This window comes from Rattus norvegicus, chromosome 16, assembly GCF_021556685.1.
Source record: "Rattus norvegicus strain SHRSP/BbbUtx chromosome 16, alternate assembly SHRSP_T2T, whole genome shotgun sequence".
Taxonomy (NCBI): Eukaryota; Metazoa; Chordata; class Mammalia; order Rodentia; family Muridae; genus Rattus; species Rattus norvegicus.
Window position 1 is genome coordinate 75,364,541 of NC_141549.1, and position 12,333 is coordinate 75,376,873.

General features: G+C 42.0%; 2 protein-coding genes across 11 annotated transcripts in view; both read left to right on the top strand.

Moving 5' to 3' along the window:
• Positions 1-12,333, top strand: part of Erich1 (glutamate-rich 1) — a gene marked incomplete at its 5' end in the record, with an annotated part of 52,793,804 nt that overhangs the window by 44,493,981 nt on the left and 8,287,490 nt on the right.
• Adam3 (ADAM metallopeptidase domain 3A) overlaps positions 1-12,333 on the top strand; it is a 50,011-nt gene that overhangs the window by 14,929 nt on the left and 22,749 nt on the right. For 7 of the 11 annotated variants that reach the window (NM_020302.2, XM_087589013.1, XM_087589015.1 and 4 more), the window contains 5 exon segments: positions 1,143-1,214; positions 1,436-1,602; positions 2,655-2,736; positions 5,437-5,573; positions 8,995-9,184. In NM_020302.2, the coding sequence (NP_064698.1) occupies positions 1,143-1,214; positions 1,436-1,602; positions 2,655-2,736; positions 5,437-5,573; positions 8,995-9,184 (648 nt within the window). 11 annotated transcript variants of the gene reach the window in all.

The following is a 12,333-nucleotide window of genomic DNA, read 5'->3' on the forward strand; positions in this document are numbered from 1 at the left end:
TGGGGAGACATCCAACAGGTGGAGACATTTATGAATCCAAGGTTCCCAGGTTCCTCACTCTCTGCAAGCTGTCCAGTTGTGGGCTTCCACCTTTTCCCCACCCGCTGCGATCAGACTGTATTTCGTTTCCTGTGGAGCAACCACGTTCAAAGCACTCCATTAAGCACCAGCAACGGGTGCTCAATTTTCTTCCGGAGCTTGTGAAGTGTCCTCAGCTTTTACACATCCGAAACTGTCCTAGTCTTTCAGTTTTTGAGCATTTTCAACTCACAAGCAGTTTGTTGTTGTTTTTTTTTTTAAACAAACTTTCAGAAAGTTGTCACAGTGTAGCCTTGCTCCCTTCCCCACATCACGGCCATATCGTATCGTCATCTAGGCTGTCTCCATTTGATTTTGAAAGAGAGTTTTTAATCGCAGACATCACAGGAATCGATTACCTTCAAAACTACGAACAGCACAGTAGCATTCCCATCTCGGAACAGATTATCACCTTATCCACACAGTGCGGTCTCAGCACCATATCCACACTGTGCGGTTTTAGCCCTGTATCTACATGGTGTGGTCTCAGCACCGTATCCACACGGTGTGGTCTTAGCCCTGTATCCACACAGTGTGGTCTTACAGAAGCTATATTTTATATTTAAAGAACTATGGCTAAAAATTGCTCACTTTATATATCTGGCATTACTGCTTCTAAGTTTCTAGGCATTCATATTCTATCTGTTTGCTTTGGTATTTCAAACCATGCATGTCTTGCTGTTAATTTGCTTGCTACTAAAATAATGACGTAAATCATAAATAGAATTAATTTATGCTCATAAATAAATCTTTACAATTATGATTTATACAACCACAGAGAATATTTATTTCTGTGCCTGCAAAGAGGAAGTTAATCACAGCTATCCTTTTTAATACTCTCGTTAAGGCTCAAGGGTTATGTGTAAAACACAGTAAAGACAGAAATTGGGAAAAGTTGGAGGCCTCGGAGAAATATTTTAACATATTTTTTACTTTGCCTCTTCAGTTGCGTACTGCATTATTGTGTGGGGACTGCATTATTTTAACATTTACACCTAAAACTATTTAAAAGCTGGTTGTTTAATGGTTTATACTCGTAATTGAGGAATGAATTTGTCTTTCAGTTTGACCACGTGGGCTCTGAGGTGGGAGTCGCGACTCAGAAAGTTGTTCAGATGTTTGGTCTCATTAACACTGTAAGTACTTCCGTTTCCACTGACATAAGAGACTCTCGCTACCTCACTGCCACGGTTTGTGTGTGCAGCTGTGTGTTTTTGGCGTAATTGCCTGTTCCTTCCAGCACTTTCCCCTGTGGGTCGGGTTATCTCCTCAGAGTGATACGTTGAATGTATATTCCCAGCGTTTCTGGGCATGACAGGGTGCCGGGCAACCCAGACTGAGCAAATCCTCTTCTCAGATGTTTTCCCAGCTGAAGATGACTGTGATGTTAAACTCTCTGGAGATCTGGTCAGAAGAAAACAAGATAGAAACAAATGGGGATGCTGATGAAGTCCTGCAAAGGTTTCTGCTGTGGACACACAAGGAAATGCCTCAAACAACCAAGGAAATAACCTACTTACTCCTGTGAGTGCTTTTCACACTGATGGTGATTTATGTGACTATTAATGTCAACCGTCTACGTCATAGATTTGTAATCATAACTACTCTGAGAAAGATTAAGATGACTAGAGTGCCAGCACAGACAAGATGCAAAGATCTGATCAGGTAGTCAAACCCAGCCGCCCCATCTCTGGTCCCATGCACCTCCCCGCTCTGCCTGCCTCCCACCCTGGGGCCTATCACCCCGTTCTACTTCAGCACCATGATGGGGGTGTGAAAAGCAGCAGGATGAACATGGGGCTCTGTGTTTATAAAGACCTCACAGGGAAACGTTTACACCATGATGTTAATGCCATGAATGCAATAATTGCCCATGTTGGGGGTTAAAACATAAATAATTAAAATGGACCAACGACTTCTCTCCACTCTTGGCTACTCTTCAGTGCTTCTATAGAGACCCAAGATGTAGGTTTTGGCTACTAGGTCTGTATGTTTCAAGAGTTTTAATGTAGATTTTAGTATTAATCATTGTACAAGAAAATGTGAGAAACTCACTCACGAAGATCTTAAGAGGTATAAATGGGACCTCGTGTCTTCTGTTGCCTCCTGTTAGGTCTAAGGCCAGGGTTGGTTATTTGAAGGCAACATAGTGGGTTAACGTCTGCACACCGCCTCTTTTTCTCTTGGTGCACCTCTCTTCCCCTCTTCCTATCCTCTGGCCCAACACTTTAAGATTTGTTCAGAACTTGAAAACTTGACAATAGATGCTTGGCTTTTAGATTTTACAATCAATAATCACCCAGCGATGGGGATCCTGACAGACGGTTGGTGGAAATACTAGGCTCTGCTAGGTTTTGGATTGTGTATCATAGACTCTTAAAATACCATTTTAACTTCAACTCCTGTGGAGTACGGAGTGCATACTGCTGGTGTTCTTCCGACTTACTGAGTGGCAGAATGCATATTGTATGATGACTCTCGTGTTTAAGGATAGAGCAGTTTCAGACATCCACTGTCTCAATGTCCTCCCCAGCAACATTCTGAAACAAGTGCACTGACACGAACTTTTAATTTAGGTATAAGGACCATCCTGATTATGTGGGAGCGACATATCATGGGATGGCCTGCAACCCAAAGTTCACAGCAGGAATCGCTCTGGTATGCCTTCGGTCATCCTTGTCCCCTCAACAATAACGTCCAAGATCACCCCCCCCCCCATAACAAAAAGACGCAGAATGCATTCACTGTACACTCTTGGGATTTTTACGGCAGCTGTTTTTAATTTGTTATAACTTATAAAAAAAAAGCGTTTTGTGCCAGGTGGTGGTGGCACACACCTTCAGTCCCTGCACTTGGGAGGCAGAGGCAGGTGGGTCTCCGAGTTCAAGGACAGCCTGGTCTACAGAGTGAGTTCCAGGCTACACAGAGAGCCCCTGTCTCGAAAACTAAGAGTTGGTTAAGTTGGGGAAAACACCTTGTGTTTACAGTCTTAACCGGCTCTGTGGTGTTAGCCACATGCACGTGATTGTGAGGTAAACCTCAAGCTATGTCCACCTTTTAAAAGCAAGTGTCCAGATCAACAACACAGCCACGCCCCTGTCCCAGGTCATGCTCATTCCGCGTTCTGTTCCTATCATTATAGGAACTTTGGGGTTTGCATGTAAGTGGGATGACTCAATGTATGTCTACCCATGACTAAGTTATTGCAGGAAGTACAGTGCGTTTGAGGTTCATCTGTGCCATAAAGTATTTCCTTTTGAATGACTGATACTATGAGCACATATCACCTTTTAATGTATTCATTCTATCCACAGACTTTCCATTTCCTTCCATGCCTTTGATGTTACGTACGGTGCTGGAATGCACAGCACAGTGTAGCTACGTCTTTGAGGGTCCTAATATTGGCTAGTCTAGGTGTACGACCAGAAGTCAGCCTGCTGACTTACATATCAGTCTTGCTATTAATACTTTGTGGGGCTATAATATTGGTTTTGATAGAGGTTGTGCCAGTTTATAATCCTTCCACCGACCTGTGAATTATCTGCGTAGTCAGTATCATGTTTCTACGGTCACAAAGAATGCAACGCTAGTTCATATACTCAGTGGGCATCAGAGTGTGTCGCAGGAGAAAGAGCTAGTCACGTATCTTACTTAATTTTTAAATGGTTTACTGTTTTTCTGTTGAGTCGTTGGCACCCCGCGTCATGGATATAATCCTTTGTCAGACACGTGGCCTGCAAATGCTTCTTCCTATCCCTGTGTGTGTCGATGTCTCTGATTTTATCACCACATTGAAATGGGGACATCTGTGACAATGGAGGAATCTTCTCTGTCCGTTTTTGTCTGTGCTCCCATCTTTCAAGGGTAGGATGGTGTCCATGTCCTGTCACCTTCTGTTCGGTATTTGTGAAGTGCTTGCTCAGGCCTTGTTATTTGTTTTCCCGCTAGATTTTTGGATGGAGTAAGTATAAAAGACCCCCATGGAGTGCTTTTTTTTTCCAGACGTGTTCTGATTTTAATTCACTCTGCCAGTGGGTTAGGCATTTTAACTCATTTATATTCAAAACAGTTGGCAGCCGGGAAACGTCTCATGCTGCCATTTTTGCTGTCCTATAGGTTGTTTCCCTGTTTTCCTTAGGTATGTGCTGTATAAAGTCTAGACAGTTTTACCTCTTCCTGTACCCAGTCATTGCCTTGTGTATGTTATTAACTTTTGATAATCTCCTTTGATTCTCTTCATTATGTATACATTTCATAGATTTCTTTACCATTTCACTTGCATGAAATATTAAGTTAAAGCCAATCATAAAGTATAAGTAAACCTCTATTTTAAATTCTATTATAAATTAAAATTTAAGTCTACTAAAAGTAACAATTCTTAACAAAAATTTCAAACAAAACCCTACTCTTTACAGATATATATCCCATATTATATTACTAACAGCCCAAATTAAATATCTTTATGTTGAACATGCATTACTTACATTGTTAGTTCTGTTTTTGCTTTCGTTCCGTAAATACTATACAAGATATAAAAATGAATTTGTACTCCAAAATAACGACAGTTTGTCCACATTTTTGCCTTTTCAGGAGGACTTTATAGTTTTCACATGGTTTCCTGGCAATTGTTTCCTTCAAATTCTTGTAGACAGATTGACTAGTAATGGGCTTTGGCTGGCTCAGCTGGAAGGTGGTTGGCTTTGTCACTATGTGAACATTTGTCTCACCAAAAACACTACTGTCTGCTCCTATTCTTTCCACATGTTAATTCCATTTGGACTAAAAAATTAATTGCTTAAGAAAAAAAATCAAACTTGCTCTTTAAAAAAAATTCTTAAAATAGTTTTGATCTTATATTTTCTTGAATTTGCATTCTAGTTTAGGTACCATTGTCAATCAAAGCCTGACAGAAGCAAACAGACAAAAGAAAAAGATGAAAAGGAGGAAGAAAAGGAGGGGGAGGAAAAAGGGGAGAAGGGGAGGAAGAGAGGGGAGGAGGAAAGAGGAGAAAGAGGAGGAGGGGAGGAAGAAGAAGAGGAGGGGAAAGGGGAAGAAGAGGAGGAAAGGGGGAAGAAGAGGGGGGAGGAAAAGGGGGAGGAAGAAGAGGAGGAGAAAGAGGAGGAAGAAGAGGAGGGAGGAGGAGGAAGAGGAGGAGAGAAGAGGAGGGAGGAGGGGGAGGAGGAAGAGGAGAGAGGGAGAGGGAAGAGGAAGAGGAGAGAGGAGAAGGGAGGAAAAGAGGGAGGAGGAGGGGGAGGAGGGGGAGAAGAAGGAGGAGGAGGAGGGGAAGGAGAAGAGGAAAAGGAGGAAGAAGAGGAAGAGGACTTACACAATAACTCTGTTCTCTTTTTGTCTATTCAGCACCCAAAGACGTTAGGTGTGGAGGGCTTTGCCATTGTTCTGTCACAGTTGCTGGGAATTAACCTGGGGCTGACATACGATGACATCTACAATTGCTTCTGTCGAGGAAGCACATGCATAATGAATCCTTCAGCAATGTAAGTCTTTTCCAAATCCGATCTCTACAGGCACCTGGAAATATTCATAGTACATTTTGATGTGCATTTTGTTATGGTATAACTCGACGAGGAACAGTTTGAGTGAACCCATATGCAGTTATGTAAAGCACATGGAAGAGAATGGGTGCAGAGTATTCCAGAAAACCTTTCTTACAGTTCTTAACAGTTAGCAGTGAGTATGCTACTAGTACACAGACTGAAGGTGGACAGAGATGGGTTCGTTCGTCAGCACTGTCGGCAAGCGTCTAGGAAAGGCTGCAGTGATGCCGAAATATCAGAAGCCTGGAGGCTCAACAGCCCTGTCAATAAGGAGGTTTGTCTGTGTAGATTGGGGTGCAGGGAGATAAAGGGCCGTAAAAAAATACTCAGAAAATACTAAGACTATAAGGAAAATACTGTAGGCACAGGGAAACAAGGTACAGTGCAACAATGAGCGTAATATCCAAGGAAAGAGGAGATGGGATGCAGGTGTGAGGCGAGTTATGTAAAGGTGGAAGAGAGAACCCGACGTGTTGGGGTAAAAACTGTGTGTTTGCAGAATGGGAAATGCTACAATAAACCCAACAGCACACAGTCAATCTGTACAGCATGGGTAAGTTAGGTGTGCCAGCGAAATGATGTAATATGCATCCGAGGGAGCCGGAACACAGCCTCTTGAGTCTTCTTGGGAGACTGGCGTTCCCACAATAACCCGTAGAAGTTTATTATCATTGGGAAGTAAGGATGCTGCAGAATCACTCACATGCTCCTGGCCATCACAACTCACTACCAAATATCAAAATACCCAGGGCAGTTTTATGTGTTGCATTCCGGCTGATGATTAGTGGTTGGGTAGGCTTTTTGAGCATACAGTTATAAACTGTACAGGCCGGATCTCAAGGTCAGGTGTTCTAGAAAGTACAAACTTTCAGCTGATGGGAAAATTAAGATTCTGTGCAGATAACCTTGAGAGATCTCACAAGGTGAAAAGAGGAGCTTAAGGTGGAGGGTTCAGTCAGCCGGGAGGAAGGATTGCAGAAGGGTGGGCAATCTTGCCCAGGGAGGGGGGGCTGTGCACATGAGCAATGGAGGGGAGGATGAAAGCCACGTGCACAAAAGCATCAAACCAGAAACGTTGGTTTCAGTCTCCTCAAAGTCTTCCATGTTCTAGAGAGGCAAAAATCACTAGGAAAAATTCCAGGGGAAAATTCAAAAATACCAAGAAGGTATTGCAAGTCCCCCAAAGTGGAACGTACCAGTTAAAATACACCAACAGTGTAAGGCCACTCAGTTATAACCCAATTTTACAAAGCAAACAACTGCGTGGGGTAAAAGGGAAGGGACACTGCGGGCTCTTAAAAAGCTAGTAAGAGGCCTTGGGAGATGATTCAGTGGGTAAAACTGCTTGCTGTGCCAGCATGAGGACCTGAGTTCAAATCCCTAGCAGCCCTGTAAAAATGTAGAGCACAGTCACATCTGTCTGTAACCCCAATTTGGTGACAGAGACAAGCGGATCCCCAAAATTGACTGGCTAGGTAGCCACACTGGGAAGGTGCACTTTGAATTCACTGACTCTATATGAGTAAAGAAGTGGGAATCATTGGAGGAAAAGACAGGAAAGCTTTCTCTGGCTTCCACACATGTGCACACAGGCACATACAGCAGTACACAAATGTACAGCACACATACACATTGCTCACAGGTCTATCTCCCCTAATGTTGGCAGTGCATGGGATGATGAGGTAGCTGGCTGGTGTGGGCAAAGGTGCTATAAACATGGCGGCTTCACCTAATCCTGTGACTCTGGGTATTCTAAAGAAATCAAACAGCAAGATCCCAAGTCACCGCTATAGCTATAAAGATTTTTGTTTTTGTTTCAAAAAACAGTAATGGTTGATTTCAGGGCCAAAGGTGAGAAAATAAAAGTGATCCTCAGAAAGTGTTGGGCAGGACTCACCAGAGAGCCACACTTGTTGAATCTGGGCAATGCCACAATGGCATACTGAGAAATTCTGACAATCCTTCCCTCAATGGAAGCAATGATAGCTAGCAACAGATCGCATGCCTCCAAAGAAATAGTGATTTCACGTCAATGCTATCATGTCAATGAATACAATGAAAATTAAAAATTATAGCCCCAAATGGGATATTTACATTAAAATAAGCTTCTCTATAAACATTTATAAACCAAGGAGGAGAGTATGCCCAGTTGAATGAATGTCTTGGCCAGTGTGGCTTTATTCACAAATGAATTCATCTAGTTGATATACAAACATTTAGGTCACAGTGAAATAAACAGAAGAGCCCATCTGTGTTCATGTCACCCGACCGATTGACCTACTCGCAATTTCTTGTGTCACAGAGGAAAGAAAGGGGCATTGGACAAAACACCTATAATACAATTGCAAAGCCATCCAAGATCACAGGAACTTAACAAAACCAAGACCATCAAAGGACAATGCTTTGTTCTTTCCAGAAACTCATAGTGAGCTTGCACCAAGGTCATGTGGGACACCTAGGATAAAGTAGGTCAGGACAAAGTGCCACCCTCTCACTGTTTTCTTGATTTAAAATTGTATTCTTATATAAGCCCATGCATGTGCAGAGGCCAGAGGATAGGTTTTGGGAGTCGTTTCTCTCCAGCTACATCATGTCGGGTAGGGCAGGCACTCTTAACTGCTGAGCATTCTTGACAGCCCAGGAATATGATTTCCAAACAGGAAAAATAATTGATTCTCAAATTATTATTTGCATCACTGAGAAAAGTTTTGAGGTAGTCACACAATTCAAACCAAACCCACTGAGGTCTGGCTTACATGTATAGACACTGGTAATGGGGGTTGGAAGCGTGAAGACTTTGCAGACTGGGGCATGAGAGTCAGTTGGGGCTAGGAGATCAGCTTGGTTCACAGAGATCACTCTTAAAGAAAGACAGGAATTTAAAGAAATATATATTGTAAAATATTTATAATTATTAAATAATTATATTTTCAGACTATATATAAGAGAAAAAGAAAAGGGATCAAAGGCTGTTTACTTTCCTCAACATGAAAATACTGTATGACTTTCATCACCAATGATAGAATCATCTTTGCCACTCCCATTTTACCCCATACACGGTCTTACTAGTCATGGGAACTTCTTATAGTAATAATTATGCTGAAACTAACACACAGCCTTCATGCTCCTGAAGCTGGGGTGTCTCCCATTCCACGACACCCTCTATTTTCTGTTTATCGATCCTAACAAAAAGCAATAGAAATTAATGCTTCAGTTATGACCTGTGTTAACCTAGCAGTCCCCCTCCCCTTTCTTGGCTCTTCTTTAAGGTGAGTATTCAAGGATTCATACATTTTACTAAAGAATGTTTTTGGGTGGCAGTTGCATTTCATTTATCTGAAGACCATTAATCTATTTTCAGACATTCCGAAGGCATAAAGGTTTTTAGCAGTTGCAGCATGGATGAATTCAGGCAGCTGGCTTCACAGCCTGACCTAGATTGCCTTCTGAAGACACAGGAGACAGAAGTTGTTGCCCTGCCCCAGGCTGCAAAAGTTTGTGGTAACTACATCCTGGAGCCCCCAGAGCAGTGTGACTGTGGCCCAGCAGAGGTTAGCCAGAAACTTTCACAGCTATCCAACACATGTTCCGTGTTCACTTAGTCCTATGGTCCTGTAGATTTATATAAAATAGAAAGGGGGGAGCATCATTATTTTTAAAGACGACAGGCCGTTGTATCATCTAAGGAAGACAGCTGGGTAGAGTAATGCATTTACCTGAAAAATCTAAGCATCCAGGCAAGAGAATGGAGAATTTCAGAATTCAGAATTGGGAAGACTGTCTCAAAACAATGACAAAATGTTGTTTGTACTGACCTTCTGAGTGAGGTTGATAGTTTTTATTTCAAGGATTTTTAGAAATGTACAAGTATTTTAAGTTTAAATTAAAGAGGTTTCATAACACACAGGGATAGTGAGGGTTTGTAGCACACAGTAACTGAGTATTTTTGAGTTTGAAAATGTTAAACTAAGGGTAAAAGATAGCACGGATTAAGTTGCATTACTGTTAATAGCCAGGCCATGAATGCCAGTGGCATTCCTAATTGGAGTGCCCACATGAAACGTCATTTACGTTAACTTAGCTTCAACAAATTTGGTTATTCTTAACAGTCTTCATTGTTCATCTTCCTCCCCACTAGCACACATGACATGGCTGACACATGGGTCCCCAGTGATTCCTTCCTTCCTTATTCCATTTTATCAGAGTCTCAGATAGCACCCTAAACACTGCCCACTTAATATTACCTTTGCCACAATTCTGTCGACCCCCTATTGATTATTTCTACATATCTTGGTAAGGACATATTGATATATCTTTACAGTACGTCTTGGTAATGGTGAATGGAATGCCTGCCTTTTCTTCTGTGGAAAGGTTCCGTTTCAGTTGTCCCTCTGCTTGTTGGTACGGAGATATTTGATTATTAACTTTGAAGACAATTAGCCATCTTTTGTGATGAGACCTGGTGAAGTTTTGTTTGAATACTTTCTTTTTAAAATTTGTCCTTGACTCTTGAAAGACAATTTTTTTTTCTGTTTCTTAGAAGAAACACACATATTAGATTTGGTCAGAGGTTGGTTGGGGAAAAGAGCAGCCAGTGAGTCAGGGAGTCCTCTGAGCTATCAGCGTTTCAGATACTGAATGCTACCCATAATTGACGTTTTTAGGAGAACATGTTAGAGTCCTGGAGATTCAGTACAACCAGAGATTTATTTTTTCTTTTGAGATAGGTTCTTGCTATGTCTCTGGTTGTCCTGGAACTCAGCTATGTCAACTAGACTGGCCTCAAAGCCACAGAGATCTGCCTGCCTCTGCTGCTGCAGCACTAGGATTAAAGGTGTTCAGGTCACCCCATGGGTCTCTGGGCCCTGTTTCTGAAGTACATGGTATTGTCTTGAGCAATAGGGGCTTACCTTCTACCTCCAGGAGGGGATCAAAAACAACAGTAATAAGTCTTACGCTTCAAGAGTCTCCTGGACAGTCCTGGTCAACAACTCTTGTCTGGTGTTGGAGTTTTTGTTAGGTAGTCTTTGGTTTTTGGAGACAGCCTGTCAGTCCAGATGAGCAAAGTTCATTAAATCTCTACTTGTATATTTATACACAGAATTATGTTTATTAAAACATGGTTTTTTTTTAGATAAATAGTTGATAGTATGATTAGTTGTGGATTCTGCAGACTTCTGTATGGTTATCTTCCCTCCTTCCTTCCCATGTTTACCTCCTTTCCCTTTCCTTATTAGTCACTAGCACCTTGCCATGCCCCTCTCCATTGCTCCCCTGTCCTGTCCATGGCCCCATTTTACTTGCCTGGTTTCTGCAGTTACCCCAGGTTCTCTATTCACACCAGAAGATTTGGAGAACCTACGACATCTAGCTTTCTGGGTCAGATGAGCTCACAGTCAATGACAGTGCAGAGTTGTTGAGGCCGGTCCCAGGGTTCCAAAGGCTGCATCTAGAAAACACCACCACACCTAAGGCTGAGGGAGCATTGTAGAAGGGAAGTGGGAAAGACTGAGAGTCAGAAGATCAGGGAGTCTGCTGTGAAACTGTCTCCTGAAAACATCAGAAGCCGTGCAGGTAAAGTCTCTCCAACGCGGCTGCTGATTGAGAGAAGACACTAAAGAATGTGTCAAAGTGAACGGGGAGAAGACCATGAGGCCTCAGCCCTACACAAAGACCTACATGTAACTAAGGAATACTGAGGATGGGAGAAAACAGGGAAGAGCACAGCAACTGATGATCCAACCTTAGTGTCCAGCCCTGAAGACATATGTCCAAGAAATACCATATAGACTGAGCATGACACACACACACACATACACACATGCAAATATATGCATATGCATATTTAGAAATAATACATATTATTCATTTATTATATATTCCTATATATTATTCCTAAATGTACATATGCATATATATACATATATGCATATAATAACAATAAAAAAGAGAACATGAAACTGAAAGCTAAAGGAGGTATATATGGGAGGGCTTAAAAGGAGTAAGGAGAATGGAGAAGTGTTGTGATTATATTATAATCTCAGAATTAATATTTTTATCTTTCAAAACATTATTTGTGGATTTATATTATTGTTATATTTTCCATCATTCAAATTCAAATATATTTTGATAAAATTCTCACCCCTTCCCCAGAACAATGGTCCTCAATCTTTCTATCACTGCAATCCTTTAATACAGTTCTTTTTTTTTTTTTTTTTTTTTTTAGCTGGGGACTGAACCCAGGGCCTTGCGCTTGCTAGGCGCGTGCTAGGCAAGTGCTCTACCACTGAGCTAAATCCTCAACCCAATACATGTTGTAGTGACCTCCAACTATAAAATTATTTTTTTCTTGGATATTTTTTATTTACATTTCAAATGTTATTCCCTTTCCCAGTTCCCCTCCATAAGCCCCTTATCCCATCGCTCATCTCCCTTCTTCTATAAGGGTGTTCCTCCTCCCCCACCATCCCTTTCCTCCCTCCCCACTTTGACATTCTCATACACTGGGGGATCCAGCCTTGACAGGACCAAGGGTTTCCCTTCCCATTGGTGCCCAAAAGGCCATCCTCTGCTACATATGCAGCTAGAGCCATGGATCTGTCCATGTGTAGTCTTTGGGTAGTGGTTTAGTCCCTGGGAGCACTGATTGGTTGGTATTGCTATTCTTATGGGGTTGCAAGTCCCTTCAGCTTCTTGAATC